Raw genomic sequence first — 26366 nt, forward strand, 5'->3', positions numbered from 1 at the left:
ATTATCCTTGCGCATTATGGCATGTAGACTCGAAAAATTCAGCTTTTTTAAAGAGATTGTTTGCATATATTAGGTTTTGGTTCATATTTTACATATTTTAGTTATTTTTACATATTATTTCAATATTTAAGGACATTTCTCAACATATGCTCCATATTCGCACAATAACTACAAGTTCCCGTGTGACCGAAAGAGATGGGTGAATTTCTTGCGAATAACTGACAAAGTCCAAAGTGACGTTAAACAAACATAAGGTTACCTTTTTATATACCCTCCAATTGTGTTAATTCCAAGTTTTCTGTCATCTGAATATATATATACAATTTTACACCTCCCAACTGTTTGCTTTTGCTTTTGTAAAACACTTGAAATTCTTCTTTATTTACAATTGTCAACAATAGAGAATGAGGCACAAGCATCGGCTCCTGGTTGTTACAAACGTAATTTTGCCAATGTTGGAAGAGTCACAAGTCGAGCAGCCCATTGCTAACCTCACCCTCACTACTAGTTGCAACGATTTTCTGGCACACGTAAGGCATTCACTTCTCATCTGTTTTCACTTCAAGACAATCATGGTACGGAAATAGTTGTATTTTATGTAACTCGTGTAGTGGCTTACATTATTAAAAGGTAAATTTTTACAATTTTAACTCCATATTTTGGTGAAAATAACTTAGCACATTTTTACTACAAATAAATCCATTCCATGGTCATTATATCAATATACCGTATTTACGTGTGTATAATGTGCGTGCGTGTATAGAACATGCCCTCGTTTTTTAAGTTAATGTACATCTATTCACGCTTGTTTGTATTAATTATAAAAACGATTGTTTGTATTAATTATAAAAACGATTGTTTGTATTAATTATAAAAACAATTGTTTGTATTAATTATAAAAAATTACAGCATCACTACATAAGATTTTCACGAAGCATCTGCAGAATTTTGTCCACGGGTTTACTCTTCACATAACATGTATGTTATAGCATGGTAGCGCAAGTTGCCTGTGCACCATGAGGCTCCCAAGGTAGAGAGATGTGAGAGTTAAATACGCTTCATGAGGCCCTAGGTTAAATACAACTCATGTGGGAGTTAACATGTTTAACTATATATTTGCATGGGATGAAATTTACACATTTACTAATACTCATATTTGTGCATTTGCTATCTTTATTCATGTTCATGGGGATGAAGAATAACTTATCACTTTTTATAATTTATCATTTTTTTTCACTTTCTCATTGTTTTTATTTTTCCAGGAAATTTTGGGGCAGGATTTTGATACTGAAGCTTCTTCAATGGAAGTTCAAACTCAGCTGCAGCAACTGTCTGATGGAATGCAACAGCTTCAAGAGACAGTAGAAAACCTAAATTCAAGTTTTGCACTTGACTGTACACGCTGCTCCAAAAACCCTCAAAATGATGGAATTTCAAGGAATAGTAACACATGTCTTAAACATGACTTCAACGATCATGTTAAAAATCTCACTAATGTCATAAGTGACTCAATGAAAAATAATCAAGAAAAGCTAATGGCAGGATTCAATAGTGAATCTAGAAACTTTGGGAATAAGGCAAGTTAATTCTATACATATATTTAATAGGAATTACGCTATGACCAATTCTGCTCATACCAGTACCAATACAGAGATATTTTAGCAATTTAATATAACAATCAATTAATATAACAAATTAGCGATGGAGCAATATGAAATTTTGGCCAATACCAATAAAGTACCAATATAAAATTTACTGATACTGAAAACCGATATTCTACCAATCTGATATAAAATTCCAAATCGTTCTTGAAGAACTTTAATGATTCATTGACCTCCTTAATAAATGTATGTTACAAATGAACCAAGCCTTTGCAATGCAAAAGAAGCTGCATATTTTTTAAAAGTACGGAATGGAGACTATTATGTTTATATCAATAAAAATAATAACAAAGTGGCACAATATTGCACTAAATTGTAAGATGGTTGTTGATTAGATTGGTAAAATTATAGGTACAGTAAAACCTCGTTAATCCGGTCCCCAATAAGCTGGACTTCGCTTAATCCAGACAGGCAGGGAAAAAAAAGCAGAATGCAAAGTTTTAAATGTGGCTAGAAGTCAAGAAGAGAACTTCCCAAAGAAAAGGCAGTCAACCACTGATGAAATTCTGTTTCCCGCAGACTTTGTACTGTACTGTACAGTGTATTTAGGTCTATGCCCTTTAAATACACCATAATAAACATTTTTTGTTGCTATAAATGGAGTTTTTATGCACTTTCTACTGTTCTTTTAGGTTATTTCAGTTAATCCAGACTTTCGTTAAACCGGTCAACTTATCCCCACCATTAGTCCGGATTAACGAGGTTTTACTGTAATTTTACCGATAAACTGATATGCCTATATCAGCCAATACCGATACGGTACAGATTAATCTGTCCCACCCCTCAAGCAAATATAATATTGGAACATAATCCTGTCACTCTATCTTGAACTCAGCTACAAATATTCATTTACGTGTGATTACAATAACAAAATAACCCGTGGTGCAACAGCCCATGAGGGCCAGGGCCTACATACTAGCTGCCGGCCTCACTCCCACCTGCTGAGGTGGGAGATCATACAACGAGTTACAGGGTGACGTGTGGTCAGCACAACAAACCCCTAGTCATTGCTGTAGGTTTCCATGACCAGGTTATGCTACTCACTCGTAACTCCCCAATTTCCTCACTATGGTGGGTGGCAACCGGTCTCATACGCAAGCTGAAATCCCAGGAGAAAGTTGTTACATCCCCCCCCCCCCCTCAGAAGACTCGAACCTGCACATGTCCCGTAACCGAAGCCCAAAGCATAATGCCTTGGACTGCACGGCCATGGTGTAGGACTACATGTGTTCAATGTTCAGGCAATTATCATAATTAAACAGACACCAATACCAAGAAATGATATCTGTCTTATCTTTATATTTGAGCTATTTTATGTTACTTATCTACCATATGAGTTAATTAGCGTTCCAACGTGTTCTCTCTGTTCAGGGAACACAACTAGAATGATGGCGTTTCAAGCATGCAAGTGTTCATGGGAGCACTCACGTGACCAGAGCGCTGCCAGCCATTGGCTGCGGTCCCCGAATCAGATGGAGGCAACTGGCCGCATCTGCTCTATTTAAATCTGTCTGAGTGTACATTACATCAAATTTACAATGTTTGTATACAACATGTGATGAGGATAAATAATGAGATGAGTGATGAAACAAATTTGAACAAATTGAATGAATCAATACACCCAGGGTTTGAACCTCGGGTTATCGGTCTTTGTAGAGGTTTCTCTAGCATAAAAATAAATATCAACTGATGCACTCTGGTGCTGATTTTGCAATTTATCTTAGTTTACTCTTATTTTAAACATTGTTATCATCATATATCTACAAAATATTCTGTTGAAAGAAATTAATGAAAAAAATTATTATGACATTATTGGTGCATTGAACAATGTTGAAATGACTGCATTAAATGAGGAATTCACTGCTTGTAACAAAAATGTAGGTGATGTTTTCTAATTTGATTTAATATGTAAATGAATTTGCTCCATGCTCAAGTGACATCTTTAGTTATGATTGGTTAATCTTTCCCTTGGGTCACTGAACAAAAAAGCCTGAACAAAAAAGCAGTCATCCATCTGATACATCTCAAGCCTTGTATTTTGCATTTTCATCAGATATGAAGCAAGACTATAACTTTGGTGCTTCATCCAACTTTCAATTTCATGGTTATATTTATTAGTTGTATTTATTAGTTATATTATTCATTCTAGGTCACCAACATGTACAATGATCTATGGAAAAGATCTCAAAACTTGGAAGTTCTTGTAAAGGAAATACTAATCATTTCAAACTCTACAAGATACGAAATACAAGAAAGTATACACTCTCTAATGCAGACTGAGCACAATTTTGGGCCCCCAACTGATGGTAAGTACTACTTTGCTACTAGGAAGGTAGGTAACATATTTACGTGTTGTGCAAGTTACTCACTGTATAATATAATCTATACAAAATTTGTACAAAATAGTCTTACTTACGTGAGTGAGTATAGAATTTCGAAACTACGTTTCGGGGTTCAATTGCCCCCTTCTTCAGGTTCTTTTTCTTCTAGGCACAAATCATTTTATGCTGCGTCAAGAGTGTTAAAAGGATTCTAACACTCTTGACGCAGTCGAACCCTGAAATGTAGTTTTGAAATTCTATAGTCACTCACGTAAGTAAGACTATTTTGTACAAATTTTGTATAGATTATAAGGAAGGTAGGTAGACGCAAATATATAAGATTCCTTATAACAGTTTGGTTTCTAGTGTTTATTATGCTGCCTGTCAATTATGTTGTACTTGAGTACTTTGTGCACATTTTTTTTACTAAAAATGTGATAGAAATGTAGTGTGTATTTCTTAAATGAATATAGAAAAAGCTTATATGCTCCGTAGATATGCAACGCATGATCCTCAATCACTGCCCTGATAGAGGGTGAGAGGGCCTGTCATGCATGTTGTTGAAAAGAAAATAAAACATAAAAAAAAATGTTATCTACATTATAATTCGCATATGAAATTAAATGCCATATTTACTCATGTATAATGTGACTTTTTCCAAAATTTTTGTCCCCAAAAACTGTGGTGCATATTAATATTATGCACGGAATAATTTGGACAGCCAACATGAAACCACACATGTTTTCAATATGTCACTGCATATAACACGTATATATATCAACAGGTGCAAATACAAATTACCAGGTTGGATTTTCAGTAATAATAATTTTTTAAAAAAACACTATAAACGTTAAATGGCCATTTCCCATAATTTTTCACTTCAGAACAGAACGTTTTGCACATCAAGAAAACTGCGCCATTCTGGCAGAATTGGAGCATGCACTTCCTGTCACATGGGATGTATATCAGCGGTATTTGTCAGGCAAGAAATAATAGAAAATAACTTCCCGAGCACTGCAAATACATTACATAATTTTGATCTTGCTTTCTTCTACTACAGAATAAACAAGGTGGTTACAGAAGTGAAAGCTTTGAGATGCTATACACGACGGAGGGAGAGGGGGTTGGTGACTCATTGTATACACAAGACTATATTCTCCTCTTGGTCCACATAGCAACAACTTTAAGAGCTACAATTAAGAAAGCCATTTCTTGTACTGCATATTTATACGAGATATAATTATTAGTCGCTTCTCCCCATCAAAAACTAGGGTCCGCATTATACACACATAGATATGGTAATCATCCTTAAAAAGTGTTCTGGTTTACAAATGTCATGGAAGTGATAGCCATGCTAGGGATTGGAAAGAGGAAAGGGCTGCTCCTTAACGTGTGATGCAATCGAGAGAACTTTTCAAGAACAGTTTTTGGAACAAGGAAAGTGCATTTTTATATATGCAAGAATCTTGGACTGAACACATGAAATGTGCCAACTGATGGTACTGGAAGATAAATTTGTGGAAGAAACATTCTCATTTTCTATCTCAAATCAGAGAAACTGACCAATGTCCCTTTTATGTTGAAAAGTCATCTGACACTAGTTTAAAAAAAACTGTGAATGATATGTTATTGTATGAATTGGTTGTTATGAAACACAGTGAAAAAGCTCCTTCTGCGAAAGCCACTAGCTGGTGGTAGATAGCATCGACTAAAAAAATTGGTTTCCCAATTTTCTTCCTTCAAAATCCAAGTGTCTCTATTATTGATAAAGTACTGAATTGTTTATATTTTTCGACCTAATTTACATTTATGAGAATTTATGAAACTGGCATTTCTTTATGTACAAATTTGTATATTTATTTAGTTCTACTACTGTTGTACACTTCATAGATTATAATGATCACTGACAGTCCTTAAGACTGGAAATTCTTAGGTGGTGGAGTGTTTTAGTTTGGGTGTTGGGACAGACATGGGGATGCTTCCATGGCTCAAAACAGTGAACAATGCACAGATTCTTGCCAGCATGTACCTACCATTTCAATCCCTAAATGCACACCCATGAAATTAGGTGGGTGGCAGAAGTTCACACTGTTGCCACGTCAGAGCAAAGCCCTGTGTGTTCAGAAGGTTAAGGGGATGAAAGATCACGTTGTAGAGTTGGTCTTTGTAATACATGTGATACAAACTGACAGTATTTGCTCGAAAGGTCAAAGGAAAAAAGTGCCCCAGAGAGAGGTCTGTCTGATGCTTGAACAAGGCAATGCAGCTCAGATAATGTTGCCACACAGTGCACGGGAACCAGCTTTTTTTGTCGCACTGCTGCTTAGCTATTTCCATGTGTGGCACCACACAATTCTGCCAAGCCGGCTATTTTCGCGGCCGTGCATTTAGTAACATGTCAGTAAGATGTTACTTCCATTTCTATTTCGATATCCTCAAATACTTTAAGCACTAATTTAGTACCATCCACATTATGATGATGGCACTACATAGTGTTGACAATATCTGAGGACATTAAAATGTGTGCTGTGTATATATATTTCTTCTTGTTATGATGATGCTCATTGTGGTGCGAATGTATTTGTTCATACAAGAGTAGATAATCTTCCTCCGCACAATTCCCAAACCATTTTCTTTAGATATAATGAGATATTACAGTGTAATGTTTTATGAACATTTATTTCAAAAGGTTAAAAGTTCAGCTATCACAAAGAACTTAAATTCAGTTTTGCTTCTAAGCAATTCTTATTGTCAACTTGGTAGCATAATGCAGAAGTTCAAGTCTTATGTATAAGGCTCGGAAGTTGATGAAAAATCATATTTTTTTCTGAGCCTCGAAAACAATGCTAAACCTGATACCAGTCAGTTTCCTTTAGGTTAAAACCAGAAAACATTGTTTTTATTTCGATTTTTTTTTTTTTTGTATTTTTTGGCCTTTTTTGCTTTTAGGTCACTTTTCAGTACATTTTACCAGTTTCGTTGCATTTTTCTTCATTTTTGGGATTTATTTGTCTCCTCCTCCATTTAGTGAATTTTATATGCATTTCCTAGCATAACCTACATATTTCAATTTCCTTACATGTTTTTTTTTATCAAGTTCGTCATTAATCGAAAATACGGCCAATGGAAGCACAATATTATTTTTAACTGAAATGTTTGGCAATGGATTAAATTGGATTAAATAATAATTTAGGTAAATTTATTCTTCCTCCAGGAAATTTAAAATACTTTGTACGAAGTCTACTTTGAGGTTCCTTTGACAATTAATCACAACATAAAATACAATTATAACCTGATGCATGCAAAACACAACAGTATTTTTAGATGCTGACTGACTACTGTAACGTGCAAGGCCCACTCTGAAAGGAAGTGAATGACTTATACAGAAGATCCTTGCAGTGTATTTAACGTAACCTTGAAGTAAAAGTTAAGAAAACTACATTAGCACTTAACTGCCCCTCCCTTTTTGCTTTAGTAGTTGAAAACCACCAAACATCGGGTTTTATCGAATTATTCAACTACTATTTTGTAATTTGTGAAAAAATCAAGCTTTCAATCTAGCAGCAAATATTATTTTTAAGTCAGTTTTTGCCATTTTAGGTCATTTTTAAATAATTTTAAGATCATTTATTGAGATTTTTGGTGATCAACTTCCGAGACCTACTTATCGATAATCTGAAGTTTTACGATTTAGGACATAAATGAAAGAAGAGTTAATATCTTTAACCAGAGTATTGCAGTTATGTAATGATGAATTAGGATTGCCTACTACCTGCTAAAAATTTCAAAATATATATATTTATTTTTCTCTTAATTTGCAGTTTCCATAGAACTCTCTTTAGATGCACTTGCAGGATTAATACAGAAGAAACTCACAGACCTGAGTCAACGTTTGGATTCCAGCTTTCAAATGATCACCCTCGCACAAAATCTCTTCCTTGAGAGTTGCCATCGCATTCAGTTAGGAGAACCTCAAATGGAAGCCAGGCTTTCCCTTGTCTTAGAAAAATTGCTCGACATCATAACCAACAGGTAAGGCAATGTTTGTTATGGTGATTATATGTTATTTTTTTATTAATTTCTTGCTGGACAAATGTTTGGAAAAAAAAAGGAAACGCATGCCTCTTGAATATGTCATCCCACATTTTTGGCATAAAAACCATAACAATACAAGTAATACATAAATAAGAACTAGCAAACACTGGTCTAAAAGACGCATTAAACAATGGCGATAAAAAATAATAAAATAGACAAATAAGTCTAAATTTGGATAAAGTCTCAAATAATATGGAACAATTAAATAATACTAGGGATCGGCCGATTTGAAATTTTGGCCGATACTGATAAAAGTACAGATATAAAAATTTACTTATACCAATAACCGATATTTACTGATCCGATATAAAATTTCAAATGGTCCATGAAGAACCTGAATGCTTCATTGGCCTCCTTAATAAATGTTTGTTTCCAGGTGACTGCAGTGCGAAAGAAGTTGCCTATTTAGAAAAGTAGGGCATGGAGATTATCCAAGGACCCTTTCGAAAATTCTGGGCACGCCTTTGTTAGTCATGGTTGCATGTGCGAAATCATCCACGACAAGCTTCAGATAATTTATCTCTGTTCTACCTTGGTGCACACTGCCAGCAGAGCTGCCATGTTTACTTTGTTACAAAAGAAAGAAAAATGGAGCAATTAAGATCAAACCTCGGCCACGTAACCACAAGAGTACCACCTTTCAGCGTGCGAGCGCTGAAGGTCTGTGACCAACCTAAAAAAATGTATGGTAAAAGTGTTGATAATTTTTTTACTTCCCCTCGTACGTACTAGCACCAAGATTTCTGAAATCTCAGAAAACATGCAAACTACATGCTTCCCCTTAATTTAAATTACCGGCACTGCACCCATACCAAGGTTTGAACTGTGGTGGTAGATCTATACACATATATAGGCTGCCTTAGGTCATCAACATTGAATACAGCCCAGCCTTTTGCACACACTTTTGAATTTTACTCTCAAACTGAAATAAACATTGAACCTACAACAATGAGTATTTTTATTAAATCGCGACATTGAGGATGAATGATAAAATGATGAATAGAAGAGTGAAAAAGCCTTACTCGGGATTTGAGCCCAGGAATCCTGACTTGTAGTACACTATACTTATAAATTGATAATATTTTTGTACACAGTGGGCAGAAAAACCTGATGTAAATATTCATGTGCTAGCATTGCAGCCATATGTATGCCATTATTATTGAAAACAATTATGATTTACATTAACATTAAGTGCTGAAAATAACATCTTGCAAATGGGTTTCAACAATGAAAGCATGGGGCATTGCATTCCACAGCTTCATGTTGACTGAAATGGCAGCTAGTGAGGAGTGGAATCGCCACCACCTACACTTCCATGACCCCACCTTGCGATGCAATAACAAAACAACAATCAGCAATTTTTTTCTTCCCCAGAAAAGAGAAGCTTCACTCCAGCACTGTGTGGACCAAAATGGGTGCCATTGGTAAGATGTTATTTTCCACACTGTAAATCACTTCATTTTTCAATAATAATGGCATACATATGGTTGTAAGGCTAGCACATGAATAAAGACAAACTCTTTTTATTCACTGTATTATATCATTTTGAAAATCATCAGTTTCCCTACCCCACCCTGTACTATAGCTTATAATTACTTACAACTTGTGTTTCATGTACATTTAAAATAACACAATTTAATCATAAAAAAATCAGTTTAATGAGAAATATTTTTCTCTTTGCAGAAGTACCACCACTGATAAGCATGTTGAAGTTTTTCAAGAAATATTAAAATCTCACAACGAGCACGTCATACAAAATATTAAGAATTTAAGTACTCTAGTTTCGAGAGATAATCAGCTAAATACAACAAGTCTTATGAATGACACAGCATATGCAACAAGTCTTCTGAATTTGCAAGAAAAAATTTTGGACCACTGGAGAGAAAAAGGTGAGGAGATATTGTCCACATTGGCTAAAGTAGAGAATAAGGTATCTTATTTATCAGAAAGAGGAGGTCAAGAATGCACTACAAGCAGAGAAATAGCAGATGAAGTTATGGCACGTCTACAACAAGAGTTCTTGTATCCATCTATGGAGCCTACTAATTCATCTATGGCAGGTGTACATCCAAACAATATTGCTGCTGTCATTCATAACATAGGAGATAACAGAACAAAGCCAACTTTGACCATAATATCATCCAAGATATCGGACGCTCCTTACACGTCACCTGACTTGGATCAAATAATGGATGTTCACGACAACTCAGATAAGTTTCCGTTTGATGAGGAAACTTTTATTATAAACTCCTCCACAGATGTCGATAGTCGAAATAACACTGTGGCTTTACCTGAACAACTTCAACATGCCCAACTGGAAAGTAACTTATCAGAAAAACACTTTGAACTGCACAGCAGGGTAAGTTTGCCGGCATCAAGTGCAGCACACACTAAACCGCAAGACATACACAAGCAATCAGAAGCACATTTATTAGGGCATGTGAGCACTAAAGAAGAATCGTCAAATGAGAGGAATACACAAATCATATTCCATGTTTCAAATGGGACACAAAATGCATATTTACAACCAATGAAATCTGGCACTTCTAACGATAACAATGCACAGAGTTCAACAACCAAAGACGAAACACGTGACATAGATACACGCATACTGCAATCCGAAGTAGAAACTACCAACCATAAAAATCCTACCAAAACTAGCAATAACATGGATACAGTAATTCCATTACCTAGACCTAATCCTGCCGATGTGGAAAGCGAATTAAAAACAGTACCCCCGGTACTGCACAATGAATTTCGTAATGCTGAGAAAGCAAATTTACCAAGTGTTTCTTTTGTAAATAACATTTCAGTATCACAAAGTGCCACCATAAACAACACCAGTCACATTTCATCCAAATCGTTTGAAAATACAACTGATATACGTAACAATACACTACTTATAAATAGATTACTAGAAAAAGAAACTGACAGAAAGGATCCCGAAGCACATCAAGCGAACATTGATGCAATCCTTGATTCTCTTTTAGAGGTTTTCCCAAATTCAAGCATAAACAACACATTCCAAACTTTGTGGAAGAGACTGCAAGTTATGAATAATAATAAGGACACACCGGCAACCAATCATGAGGAAGATACTTTAACAGATGATGACATTGAAACAGATACTTCCGAAAATGATTCACAGCATCTGCATAATACCAAAACCAGTGTTTCGCCACCAAATTTGGCAGAAGTTCCAGATAGCGAAGAAATTGAAAACACTAACATATCACCTAAACAGCTAAACAATGAAAGTGAACACATGCAACAATATATAAGTAAACTGGAAGCTCTTGCAGCAGAATTAGGTCATAACAGGAATTCAATGACACCGCAAGAGGATAATTTCGAAGATGTAAACGAAACGCTTGCTGCTATTTTCAATAAACAAACATGATTGAACATGAAGCAGTGTGTAAATCAAAATTGAAAAGCCAAAGAGTTACATTCATACTATTCATGTACATTTCCATCCAGTATTTGTAATAATGCCTTTCATAAGAAAATTAAATATATATATAAGATCATAGAATTCTCTTTTGTACATTTCCCAATATTTTCCTTGATTAAGTTGCCCTCTGTGACTAGTGGTTGGTATAAAGCCCTTCAAAGTCATGAATCTTGAGTGTGAATTCCAAGTAATGCATGGGTGTTTTTGTGTTAACCCTTTCACCTCTGCTGTCAGTTCATCTTTGTCATGCTTATCCTTAAGATAGATTCAAAAGTGATAGAAGTAACTGAAATACAAAATTCTTGGTTGCATCACAAAATATTCAAAATTTATATGAATCGAATATATTAAACATCAAGCAATGGTGCCCCAGGGCTTGGTTGCCAATAAAATGTATTGCAGGCACTGAACCCCTGAAAGGTTTCACATCTCAAGGGAAACAGTGACAGTTTTGCACCAGTAGAAGAGTGTATGAATTTCTCTTAGTGTTGCAAGTGGAAGCGGTTTGTTAAAAATCAACTTACGACTAATCAAATGGGAGTTTCGACTTTTCCAACTACCAAGAAATTGTTCAACGTATCCTTTCTCCATCAGGGTGGCTACAAACAAGCAAAAATGAAATTCCCTGACTTTTCCCGGTTTTCCAGGACAAAATTTACATTTTTCCCTGACAATTACAAACTAAACTAAAACGATGTTTTTGCAAATGGAAATAATAAACTCATACAGATCCAGGTATGGATTTGTCAAGTACCAATATTATCTTCTATGAAATTGACTTAATTTCTCTATTCTCTATGATTTGAATTCAAACTGCAAAATAGTGAATTTGGAAAATTATTACAATTCACAAGCTAGGGAAGGATTACAGAATTTTGTTGTACGCAGTAAGTTTAAAATAAAATACTTGATTATTTTTAAAGTTACGACTAAATGAGATAAGAGTGAAGAGTGAATGATTAAGAAATACAATTTGTAATTTATCAGTCTCCTTATCCATTCTCGGTATTATATGTTGATATTTCCACTGAAGTTTGTAAGCCTCTGCTTGCAAGAACCATGAGTGTGGACTTAATTTTCAATGCATAAAGCTACTTCTCTCTTCTCTGTAAAGCAAACAACTTAACTCTTTCATATAAGTGAAACAATTGAATCGAAAAAAATAAAGTGTCATATTTCCTTACATTATCAATGGTATTTCTGCTTCAGTACAGTATATCCAAGTGAAGTACTGTGAAATTGACAACATGCAGTTATACCATTAATGCTGACGAAAAGGGTATGTAGGTATTAGAAATTTAACGCAAGGAATTTATAGAATTGCATTGTATAGGTACCTGATTTAGCTAACCACACATTAAAACACTAATAATAAAAGCTTCTGAAAGTTCATATACGAGGGGCATCCTGAAAAAAGCTCCAATGGTGCCTATATGCAGCACTAGTGGTCGGAGAGGGACACACACACATGCAGGCAGGAAGAAGTGGCATTTAGCTGTAAATGGTAATAGTCGTAATGCAGCCGTTTTAGGAAAGTTCTAGGTTAAAGATTGCAGCTCTCATACAGTCTCCACAGACTGCGATGTAACCTACATTGCACGCTCGGAATTTGGCACAGAGCCACCAGCAATTGTGTGAGGTGTGCAGACCGGACGTCGTGAACGATAGTATGGTCAGACGATGTTGCAGACAATTCACGGAAGGCCAATCGAATGTGCACAACCCCATACAGCACAACACAGGCCCTTTGCATCACTTCAGGTGAGAGATCTTGGACCACTCCCTGTACAGCCTGCCCTTTAATGTACCAACTTTCATCTCATGGTTTAACTGAAGAGGTTTCTGGCAGGGCAAGAATTTGACAGCTACACTGCGGTAGAGATAGTTCCAGTCTTTGTTTGTCAGACACATATACCATGGGCATACAAAATTTAGTGACATGCTACGACAAATGCCAGAAGAACGGTGGTGATTATGCCGAAAATTAAGTTACGACTCACTGTTACTAATGCAATAAATTACTACTGATATTTTTGTTTTATTTATGCCTAATCGGTAGGGACCTTGATATTTTGTAGTTTTTTTCTAAATTGGTGTATTTTCTTATTTTTTAGTTTTTACTATACGGTGTTATTTTTCCCAAATTCACATTTTCATTTTAGCGCATTTTCTGGCAAATATCTGAAATTATACCTTGACGGTGTTTTTAAACTACTGTTTCACATGGCCTACACTTCTTCATGAGAGTTTGATATGTTGAAAGTTGTTTTGGGAAAGTTATTTTCTATACCACTTTTTTTTAATTTTAAGGTAAGGATTTTAGATAATGGAATTTCCCCCGTATATACTGAAGGGTGCATAATGACCATAAGTGGCGACGCACCAAAAAAAAATTAATCAATCAATCTCACGTGACAGGTACCGATATATTATAGCACCAAAAATTGGCATTATCTTTTTTTGACTTGTTAGTGTTATGTTTCCCAAAATTCACGTTTTTGTTTTAGAACATTTATCTGTTAAATATACCGAGAGAGAGAGAGAGAGAGAGAGAGAGAGAGAGAGAGAGAGAGAGAGAGAGAGAGAGAGAGAGAAACTTAATACTTCATTGTGCTTTTAAATTATTATTTTAAATTGTAGGTCACATGGTCTACGTATTTTCGTGACAGTTTGATATGTTGGAACTGGTTTTTGAGGAAGTAAAAGTAAAGTGCTCCCCTGCACTTTTCCATGAAGGTGTATAGGGGTGTGGAGTTAGGGTCCCACACTTTCTTGATCACGGCTGAAGGTGACTAGTGATGTGATCAGCACCACACTCCTGGCTACCTTTATCCCTCAAAGTTTCCTCAAGGTACCAGCTTCATATTATGCTGGCGCCGGAGCAGTTTGAATATGTGGAAAACATCCCGGTTCTCCCCTGCAGGGGATCGCATATTAGTCAGATGCCCTAACGACTGAGCTCCATTATTACTCGCTTGACAAATGCCGATGGTGCACACTTAGCTTGGTAATTCAAAACATATCTTCTGTGACAAATACGAAGATGTGGCTCCCATGTGACGGTAGATATGCACTCGATCTCCTGTTAGAACCCTGCCACTTTGCTCTGTGACGCAAATGGTTTTGATAGAAGTTGAAAAAATTGTGGGAAATACATGATTTAATGTGTCTATCAGAATTATTCCATGTATGTATAACTCTACAATTTACTCTTGAGTAAAATGTTGGAAAACTTGCATGTTCTATGTACATAAACATGGCCTAGAAAAGATAAGAATGTTGGATTTCATGGAATTTTTAATTTTTTTAGGACATTTCTTTTTAAAAAAATCGTTAAAAATGCCAACAATTCGCATTTTATGCCAAATTCGCATTATTTCGATATTTCGAAGGGGCGAAAAATGTGTCCTGACATCACTGCACATTCCTAAACATAACTTCGCAGCAATTACCATTTTTCACGGTTTTGGCGTTTGCGAAAAATCAACGTCCCTACTAATTGGAAATTACTTTCTGGCCACCCCTCATATAAATCAGTAGATGGAAAGTGAAAATTTAGCAGGGCTGGTAGAGAAAAGTCAATCCTTGAAGAAAGTGATTTGCTTTTATGACTGAATGAATCGAGTAAATATGATATTAAAATATTTACGTATTTATTATTAGTATTTTGTTTCATAATATTGGATATTACCCTTACCCTGTGGGAGATTAATGACCATCTCTCACGAGTTTAAACAGACAGGACAGAGAGTGGCGTTAATTTCAATGCAATACTAGTGTTACAGTAAATTTGAGGTTGGGAGCATGCTCTTGTCAATTTTTATAACGTTCACCAATGCAGTTTATGTTTCACTTTTTCGTGATAGTATACAATATATATCCCCTTTGGTTGAATTCTTCTTGATATCTAAGAATAGTGCAATGTCATTGTAAACGAATGTTAACTTGTGCAAAACCAGTAATACGTCAGGATGATGAAAGAAGACCTACATAAGCACTGCTACATTAAATAAGGTGAAGTGAGCCAGAAGAGTTATAAAATTCCAGCAGCATATTTGCAGTCCATGCAATTTCTGTCGCATGTTGTAGTGAGATACTTTGTCAGGTGGCGATATTCAACAAAAATCGTATGTATCAATGGAACCTATTTGTTTCCATGTTCCTTCAGTTTGCCAAACAAAATGCTTTACTACGTGACAAGTCCCCTTACTACTCCCATATGGACAAGAAAAAATGATAATTCAATGCATTTTGCACGTAATATTTAGAGGCTTAACCTTTACTCCCCCAATGATATCATATGTTATCATCAGAGTAAGGTCATACTGGCCTGATGATACCATATGGTATAATGGTGCTGATTACGAAATGAATGTGCTTTTTGGACGTTCATACTCTTATGTTTGGGTGGAAACTCTGACACAGGTCTGGAGCAAGCCTGGGAAATTCATATTGATGACCAACCTCCCCCCTCTCAGCAACATATCCATGCCACATTTCCGAACAGAGTTTCACATTTTGGCTCATTATTCAATTTGTATGACACCCAGGAACATGAAATATGTTTCAATCTCTTTGGAAACGACCATTCTTTGAAGAGAATACTAAGGTTTGCGCCTTTTCACTAAAATAGCGGGAGAAGAGGGGGCAAACCTAAGATTTTTATGTTTTTTTCATTGAAATTCGGTGGTCGTGCCCTCAAAACCCCCTTCCTCCGTTCGGCGATCTGAATTGTACACGGTTGCATGCTATGATGTTTTAGCCGAAAAACAAAACTTATCTGAAGTAGATTGCTCCCATAGTGCCAGAGTTATAACAATTTTCTGAGCAATATGCAAATTATCTATTTTAGTAAAAAAACAGTGTTTCACATTTTGGCTTATGGCACCCAAGAACATGAAACATGTTTCATTCTCTTTGGAAACGTCCATTCTTTGAAGAGAATACTAAGGTTTGCGCCTTATACCCAAAATAGCGGGAGATTTTTGTTTTTTCTATTGAAATTCGGGGGTCGCGACCCCCAAACCCCCTTCCTCGGTTCGGCGTTCTGAATTGTACACGGTTGCATGCTATGATGTTTTATCTGCAAAACAAAACTTATCCGAAGTAGATTGCTCCCATAGTACCCGAGTTATAACAATTTTCCTCCAAAAATGCAAATTACATATTTTTCATTTTAAAAAAATCACATTTTGGCTTATTATTCAACTTGTATGGCACCCACGAACATGAAACATGTTTCATTCTCTTGATAAATGTCCATTCTTTGAAAAGAATACTAAAGTTTGCGCCTTCTCCCCAAAATAGTGGGAGAAGAGGGGGGCAAACTTCAGATTTTTTTTTCTATTGAAATTCGGGGGTCGAGCCCCCCAAACCCCCTTCCTCGGTTCTGAATTGTACACGGTTGCATGCGCTTATGTTTTAGCTGCAAAACAAAACTTATCCGAAGTAGATTGCTCCCATAGTGCCCGAGTTATAACAATTTTCTGTTCCCGTGCAGAGTTCCATAACGATATCTTTAAATAAAAAAATATTAAAAAAGTCAATGAAGACAAAATTCCCTGACATTTCCCTGACTTTTTTTGACACCTCAAATTCCCTGACTTTTCCCGGTTTTCCAGGTTTTCCAGGTCTGTCGCCACCCTGTCCATGCATGTACTTCTCTAAGCCACTGCATGTTTGATATTCCCTTGAGAACAAATAAAAATAATGCTCTTGTAAGCATAATGTATGTCTCCACAACTTCTCTCTGCAGCAGTGTTGCCAAGCCTGATGCACATAAAAGAGCTAAATTTCACTACACATGGAGTTAAAACTGTCGTTCAAGGAGCTGGATTTTCGAAGGCTTGATAAAGTGCCTCCTAGGGTAATGTTAGGTGTCAAGTGGGGGCACTGTTATTACAATTATCTTTAACGTGATGACAATTTATTCTTAGTTTTCACCGTATAGATCTGGGAGCATCAAACATCTCAATAATACACCGATGGTCGTATGAAATTGAAATAATCTATTCCCGGATAACAATATTATGTCATCCACAAATCAACCACGCGCTATAAAAAAGTAGCTGGGGAGGTAAGAGGGGTGGGGGGTGGTGACACAGCCAATATAACAATATATGTATAATGTAAATTGTATAAATATGTGAGTCGGCGCCAGTGATGGCACCATAGTGGGGGCAGGGGGGAGGCAGGTGCCCCAGTTCACAGCCAAACGAGTACCTCGCTCCAAAGGAGGTAAGTTGTCAACAGTGCTCGCGGCCGCAGCAGAGGGGAGAGGCTCACAGAAACCCTCCCTCATACCTTAAAGTTCCAAAAATAGTGTCACCAGGACCTCATATTTATTTGACAGCTAATGTGGGGTTTCTATATTTCATAAGTGAAAATCCAGGACTCCACTGACCAGAAGGCTGTTGGGAAGGGGCGATGGGTTTGCTGGACCTGACAAAGTAGTATGTATGTACGCTGAAGTTATTACGGATGGTTTCCTTAACATATTATTCACACTTCTTATTAAATGGAAATTCACTTCGAAGTGTGTCACTAAACTGGTGCTTCCTTTTCGGTGCCATAATGAACTAAGCTGCTGTCTCACACTGTGGAAACTTTTATTTGAAAACTGTGTAGTGAACAGATAGGCCCCCAGACACTGACTGCTTACAGTAAGCAGCTTATTATACAATGAAAAATAATCTTTACTGAAATTCAATACTACAAACAGGGAACGGATTTATTTGTAAATACATATTTTCATATGATGCTAAAATCAATGTCGTTTTGTATTACCTTTGCGAATTGTGGTACGTATGCTCCAAAAATGCTATAATATTTTCCACATTTTTACGTATGATTTCCATATTATTCAAATATTTCCAAACATATATTCCATATTCATGCTATTATTACATTTATCCTTCTTGAGTTAAATACCAAAGGCTTATCATTAATCTGCATTCTTTTCATTTCGTACTCTCTGTTCATTTCATATCCTGACATTACGCAATGCATTTGTTATTGGGTCATTCCATATAAAATCACCTAAAGGAGGTTGTTCAAAAGTTCATTTTCACATTGTACCCATCCTGCACCATGGCCATGCAGTGTAAGGTGTCATGATTTGGGCTCCGGGTATAGGATGCACGTAGGTTCTAGTCTCCTTGGGAAAGCATAACAACTTTTCTCCTGAGATTTCGGCCTGTGTATGGGAGCGGCTGCCACCCACCATTAAGAGAAAATTAGGGAGCTATGAGAGAGTAGCGTAACTCAGTCAAAGGAACCTACATAAATAACTGGGGGTTTGCAGTGCTGACCACACGTCATCCCGTAGCTGGTTGGATATCTCCCAACTCGGCAGGTGAGAGAGGGGTCGGCAGTCAGTAGGTTAGGCCCTGACCCTCACAGGCTGTTTCGCCACAGGTTATTAATGTTATTTTTTTATGTTTTTGAATTGTGTGAGGTGCATTTTGCTACCATGTTTTGATGCGAAATAAACTGCAAAATGTGAAATAAACTCTTAAACACAAAATTTAGAAAATAGGAATTGTAGCTTTCATGACGAAGTGATTCGAACAAGTGTTATCAGATTACCAGCCAGGTTAAGTCGATGTTGGCTTCCAATGTTTCGAGTGACAACACCGACTATTTCTTGGCTGGTAAACCAAGAACACTTGTTGGAACAAAATTTAGGGTTCATTTACAGACATTTGAATTATCCTGTGAGCTATGCAAATCAAGGAAAATTGATTAATCCTGCTGAAAATATTTGAGAAACAAAAATGGACTCCTTTACACAGGAATAAACTTAGTACTCTGATAATTATATAAATGTGCTATTACAAGCGAAATATTAATTTTGTGCAATAAGTATAGATTTTACATCAAATTTAGGATTTTATCCACCATTGTAACAAGGAAATACCATTTTATACTGCTTTTGATCCCGAAATATGCCCAGTCTTGTACCGAAATCTTGATCTCTTATTTACCATAAATGTGTGGCTCTAGTAAGAACTATTTTCAGAAATCTGTAAATTGTTTCTTCTCAACATCTGAAGTATGCTTGTATGTTTCCCAGATAAAAAAATGTAGCTGCTTTCAAAAAAACTCGTACAAGATCCTTCACTGAACAGTAATATCAATCTCCGAGTTTATATTTACAACACTTGAAGATCTCCTTTGCAAAACGAGACAACTGTTTCAAAACTTCTAAACTATCTTGAAAGAGATAACACATCATAAGTAATGACATTTCACCATTAGGTTGTATAACCCACAGAATTCTGCTCGATCTCTAGATCCATAAGATTTGTCATTGCTTCGTGCATGCAAAAACTCTACAAGAACAGGAATGTCTGACACCACAATTGAAATTAATGACTTAAAATTAGGAATGGGACAGATTAATCGGTACTCTGTTGGTATTGGCCGATATAGACATATTGGTGTATCAGTAAATTACTGATTATTGTACCCATTCAATATATATCTATAAATATCTTATAACTTGTCTCGCACCGTGACTGTGCGGTCTAAGGCATCGTGCTTTGGACTCTGGATACGGGACGTGCACAGGTTCGAGTCCTGGGGGAAGCTAACAATTTTTATCCTGAGATTTCAGCCTGTGCATGGCACCGGTAGCCATCCACCATCATGAGGAGTATGAGAAGCTACGAATGAGTAGCGTAATCCAGTCTACAAGAGTAGAAAGTCTGACACCACAGTTGAAATGAGGCCATGATATAAAATACAAAGATTCTGGTTAAACTTCAAGAACAAACGCAACACAGAGCTCTATTTAAGCAGGACAACTAGTTCTTATTCAATCTGACTTTAAGAAACCTTGTATGAGCCCTGAATATTCGCTGCACCATCTGACGCAAATCCAATTAGTTACTTTTTTTTAATATTTCCTCCGAAATACCATCCATACAATAGTGATCTTATGAACCATAAAACTGAAAACATTTTCTTTTTCCAAAACCTCTGCACCCAACGACAATGTAAACAAGTAAACAATGGACTATTTACAAATAGAACTTTAGATGTGTAGTCAGATACATTTGTTTTTAAGGTTAATATACTGTTTTCCGAATGATTTTTCAACTGTGTTAGTTCCATACTTAAGAAATAGTATACTGTATGCTTTCAATTCCCTTTTCTTTGAGGGGGATGTAAGAACATCCCTGGCAGGGATAAAAATAATTGTCTTTTGCCAGGGATAATTTTTTTGTGGGGGGAAATTATAGGGTCAAAAGGCTATTCATGTGTGATTAGGACATGGACCACAATACATCCATGTATTTAGCGCTGTACAATAAAACAGTTATATGCAATAAATGTATCTCTTAATATTATATTTTACTCTCGGAATATAAAATAAAACTTGTTTACAACATATTCAAACTCTCTATTACTTCATTTTATTTCTGCATGATGTAGATTTTCCTTTTGTCAGTGTTGCAATGTATAAACTGAAATGTCCAGAATTTTGTAACACTACCCCTGCCCATGCCTTCTGAAAGTATTTGTGATTCAAATTATCTGATGTGTAATCTGGTGCGATTTGTGGAAACTAATGTATGTAGGACATTATGCCGTGTTGAAGTCATTCAAAACAGGAGGAAGATGCAAAAATGTACCATCTACTGTTCAGTTTTTGACTGTAAATAATTGTATGGGTCATAACAGATGACAAATTTTCATGTGTTTCCACCCCTCGGAATCAACAAAGTGAAATTTGTAAATAAATCAGAGGAAACGGGCTTGATTGACAGATAATACTGAAATGCAGCAAGAAAACCATGTTTACAAGAGTCCGCTCACTTCATTTTTTGAAAGAAGATTGTACTTCATAAATAAAAGTTTCTCTTTCTTTCGAAAAGTCATGAAGTGTAATGCAACCAGATAAATAATGTATTATGTATGAGATGTGGAACAAAGGCAAGTTGATTAAGTGCAAAGATCAAAATAGTTTGAGAATGAAATAATGTCTTAATTGTAACCAGAAAGAGGAAAGAGATATATTAATACTGCTGTTTCATTCAGAAAAATGTCCTTTTTCACTGCAGATAGCCTGCTCATGAAACTCTAATGTATTATTATTTATAATATGAAACGGCAATGATATATTTGCATATCTTTTTTCCAACTTTGAAAGTACGGGCAATTTTATTCTTTTCCTTCTTTTCCAAATCATCTCCAAGAGCCCCAGTTATTATAACATGAGGTGCAGATGATACAGCACTGCTTTGGTAGACCAGTGCATAAATATTATTTACATCTATGTTTCTTGTGTTCTTCTTTCTTTTTGCCAATCATAATTAAATACATTGCCATCAGCACAGCTTCACCTTTGTCATAGTTCATGGAATTCACATCGCATTTGCAATATTTACAAATATCACGTAATTCACCATGTCCACATGCAACTACTAACTGAGAGTAAACAGAGGATGTATCTTACAGGCATTGGCCATATTGGAAGTGGTAATATTAATCGCAAATCCTTTGGAACTGTAAAAAAAGTTACAAAAAAATAGCATGCATTCCTTACTGGAAGTCTTAGTTTAACCTTTAGTGGACCGAGGCTTGTGTGCCTGGAAAGTCTGCAGACCTTTTCAAGAGCGCTGCAAAGTTCAAAACAAACTGTAGCTCTAGAACTAATTGTCGTAAAGAGATGGAAACAGTTTTGTTTTCTTTCTTAAAAACAGTGGAGTGGAGTTAAAATATCTACATTATGCCTCCCAATAATTGGTGTTAAAGGAAAAAGAAAATTGCTTTTTTTTTTTTTTTAAATGGCATACACAATAAACCAAAGTTAACGAAAAATATAGTATATAGCAGTTGTGCATTCCTACAATTATGCAACGATTCATTGAAAACAGACTGATACTTCTTGACTAAAAAAATAATGTATAAGAGCAGCAGTGTTGCCAGCAGATGAAACAATATCTGGAATTTTGCTTACAGCATCGGACCTATGGATGCTGAATGAACCAAATTTAGAGGGAAGCACAAAAAAAAGACTGCTATTTGAGGATATGTGATGGTCCTGTTCCAATTTTTAAAAAATGGAAATTACGGCATTCAAAAATTTTGTGTAATTTCCAAAAATTTTTAAATTTGGGCCTTTACCCCCGGACCTTAATTGTGGCATGTTGCTTAAAGTATTCCTCTTTACTTTTTATTGCATGTACAATTTAAATTTTTCCAAACAATGCCAGAGCTGAGGAGTTATAGCCCTTTATTTTCAATTTGTTCCATAGTAATAAAATGGAATCAAAGGACTTTATCAAACAGCACTTGTTAATAATAGTAATAACGGCCATACTGTTTTGTAATTCGAATATGTAATACCTTGAGGGATATACTAATGCACAAAAAGACAGAAATGAAATACCGTGAATAGTTTTTTTAAGAAATGGCTTGTTAGTTATGCCACGTGATCATGGCAAATTTCGAAAATTGGGCCTTTGCTTCCATGTCCCCCCTAGACCCGTAATTGTCACACATTGCTTAAAGTGTTGTTTTGTTATTACATGTATTTTTTTTTCAAAGAAATGCAGTATAGCGATTTTTATAAATCTATCCCATAATATTGCAGGAGTAACAAAAGACTCTCAAGCTCTGCTTGATAATAATAGTAACAATGGATATATTATTTTGTAATTCAAATATGTCGTACCTTCATATGTATACTAATGAACGAAGAAGACAGAACTGAAATATTGTGTGTAGTTTTCAAGAAATGGTGCCTTAATTGCTGCCTCACGGTGCTGGTACACATTTGTACCAGCCGGCCGCTGAAGGTTACACTTCATACTGTTTGTTACAAATTGATTATACTTCAGCAATTTCTTCACATTATTTTTTCTGCTTTTAACATTACAAAGTATCCACGAAGTAAAAATGTAACTGTGCTGAATGGTGTCAAACTTCAATATGTGGCCTACTAATAAGAGATCCAGTGATGACAACTCGAAATATTATGCAATCATGTGGATAGATATAGTCAAATTGTCCTTCACTATGGTGGACAATCTGCAAATTTTGTGGGATCAGACACAGAATAAGAAATGTGATAAGACTTACCTCCACCTTTGCACTATTTTGGAAGATGGTTTGTGCTTTGTGAGTCAACTGGGCGAAGCATGAGCTAAGGGTTGCCATTTTCTGACGAGCAGTGTACAGAAGATCAGAATCCTCTGCATCCAAATCAGCTTTAAAAGGAATACACATGCATTATTCACCATTTCTTACAATGCCTCATTACATCATTATCAGGAAGATTAAGAAAAGTCATATCAAAATGTAACTACAGTACAAAGTCATTATTCATTAGAGATAATATAATGATCATCAAGGAACGGATTTATATGTAGTAAAAATGTGCTAAATACAGGGTGGGCACAAAGTCATATGTAAATACATATTTAGATATTTTCACCAAAATATGGAGTTATATGAGGCTCAGTCAATAAATAACGAGGCAGAGGATATTACACCAAAACTATGGTAGTTAGAAATGGGTCTGGACCCAAAATGGAGGTGCAGGTGTGACGAAACTGATTTGTGCACGTTTTCCCGCTAGATGGTGTTACGTGTCTGGCAAGGTAAGTGCAAAGGCTGCTAACCAAGCAGTGGCCGTGTCCAGTCAGATTCCCCTCCACCAAAAAAGTTCTAGACCCTGCACACTAGTGCTGGTCACCGGCAAGGTGATGCTTTCGTTCTTCTTCGATCACAAGAGACCGCTTCTTGTCGACTTCCTAGAGCATGGAACTACAGTCAATGAGCAGCGGTATTGTGAAACGTTAACGTAGCTCAGGAAGGCAATCAAATCGAATCGTCCTGGTCACTTTTCTCGTGATGTTGTCCTATTGCACAACAACGCTAAGGCAAAGGAATGTCTGAAAAAAATCAAGTGGGAAGTCCTGAGCCAACACCCCTTACCCTGTAATCCAAATCTGTTGCTGTGTGACTTCCACATCTTCGGTGAGCTCAAAAAAAGCACTGCGAGGACAACGGTTTCAATCGGACGATGGCATCAAGGAGTATGTGCGCAATTGGTTCCAACAGCAGCCAAAGAAGTTCTACGAGCATGCCATTTTGTGACTGGTGTCTCAATGGGATAAATGCCTAAACAGTGGCAGACAATACTTCTGAGGTTTGTTACATAAGTACTGTGAAATATCCTCTGCCTCGTTATTTATTGACTGAGCCTAATATATGGACTTAAACTTGTAAAAAATCAACTTTTTAATAATATAAGGCACTACATTCGTAACTCTTGAGTTGTTTAAAAACAATTGATTGTGCTTCTCTCGGCATTGTAACTATTACCATGACTGTCTTGAAGAGAAACAGAAGCGAATCCTGTAAATGTGCCACAAAATTGTTGCTTCTGTGCTGCTGTCGGGTGCACAACTACTAGCAAGGGTGGGGTTAGGAATGGGCTGCTCCACTTGGGACTCTCTTCCAACGTTGCCAAAATAACGTTTGTAATAACTAGGAGCTGATACATAAGACCTTGTTCTCTATCCTTGACAAAAATTGTAAAGATAAGGTACTGATCAAAATTTCATATCGGCCCATCCCTAATGTACAGGCATGGAAATTATTCACTTGCGTATGTATGTATGTATGTATGTATGATGTTTGTGTGTGTGTGTGTGTCACATGCTCTGTCAGAATGATGTGATCACATTCAGGATGTGATCAACTAGATAATAGACTTCATACTATGGGAATGAGAGATGCGCTAATAGATAATTCAGGTGCTCACATTTTTCGCGAAGCTGTTTTATGTAATTTTCTATTAACGAATTCCAACGAGAATGGTGGCAGTGGCTACCGAAATTAATAGAAAATTACTTAAAACAGCTTCGCGAAAAATGTGAGTACCTGAATTAGATAATAGACATTAAAAAAAAATCTGCACTGATGTATTAACTGTAGTTTAAGAAATATGCCCAATTTATCAGAATTTATTGTTGGGCACACATGGAGTCACACTGATATATTGACAACACATAGAGGATTTATCTGTCGATGCATCCAACATTAAACTTACATACTTTTCATTTTGCAGTTTGCTGATTTATTCTTTTCTAAGTACTCAAGTAAAAAGTGGGATGAACGAAGAGTAAGAAATTGTTACTGATTCCATGGAATGTGCACGATGTTGATATAAAAATATTATTTGCTAACTTACGCTGTACTTCAATTTGAACTTAGAATCTTCAAAATTTCGTACATAGAAATTAAAAAATACCAACAATACAGAAAAATATCAGTCGTCGGGCTGATTCTTCGAGCCCTGGCAATAACATCCAGTTTAGTTTCTGATGCCTAATACTGTCCTCTGCCACATGTTAGTGCAGTACGTGCTAGTTTCTGAAATATTCATACTTTGGAATAATCCAATAAAAATAGTCTTAATTCTGCTCTGATATGTGGCAGAGGACAGTTACTGAAAACTGCCAACTCATCATTTACAAATTGTTTTTTGTACTATGCAGCATTTGGTATTGCAGGAATGGAAATTGTTGCATTTCTTCCTCAGGTATCTGCAACTTCCACTTGCCTATCTGTACTATTTATGTACTTCTGTACCATTCTTGAATATTCAACTCACTGCAAACGGTAAGTTAATAAAAAAAAAATGTTTCTTTTGTGCTAAGCATGCACTCTGTCATCTCTGCCAATCATACAAAGCCACAATAATGTCTTACGAACACAGAAACTTATTGGTTTGCATCATCACCACAAAGGATGTGAACATTGTGAACAACCATAAACTGTCTGGTTTGAAAAATGGAACAACACAGCACCAATAAT

The 26366-nt window shown here is 36.1% G+C and overlaps 2 protein-coding genes across 2 annotated transcripts in view; one reads left to right on the top strand and one right to left on the bottom strand.

The window, feature by feature from the left end:
• LOC146002620 (uncharacterized) overlaps positions 1–11600 on the top strand; it is a 55209-nt gene extending 43609 nt beyond the window's left edge. The window contains exons 6-9 of the mRNA XM_083140583.1: positions 1263–1577; positions 3811–3967; positions 7804–8014; positions 9761–11600. Of these exons, the coding sequence (XP_082996709.1) occupies positions 1263–1577; positions 3811–3967; positions 7804–8014; positions 9761–11477 (2400 nt within the window). The 3' untranslated portion in view covers positions 11478–11600. The remainder of the gene's footprint in view (positions 1–1262; positions 1578–3810; positions 3968–7803; positions 8015–9760) is intronic.
• LOC146002542 (Golgi-associated PDZ and coiled-coil motif-containing protein-like) overlaps positions 1–26366 on the bottom strand; it is a 136291-nt gene that overhangs the window by 91387 nt on the left and 18538 nt on the right. Inside the window, exon 2 of the mRNA XM_083140463.1 lies at positions 23622–23749. Within this exon, the coding sequence (XP_082996589.1) occupies positions 23622–23749 (128 nt within the window). The remainder of the gene's footprint in view (positions 1–23621; positions 23750–26366) is intronic.

The sequence above is a fragment of the Lepisma saccharinum genome, chromosome 18 (assembly GCF_977018435.1).
Source record: "Lepisma saccharinum chromosome 18, izLepSacc3.1, whole genome shotgun sequence".
In the NCBI taxonomy this organism is placed as follows: domain Eukaryota; kingdom Metazoa; phylum Arthropoda; class Insecta; order Zygentoma; family Lepismatidae; genus Lepisma; species Lepisma saccharinum.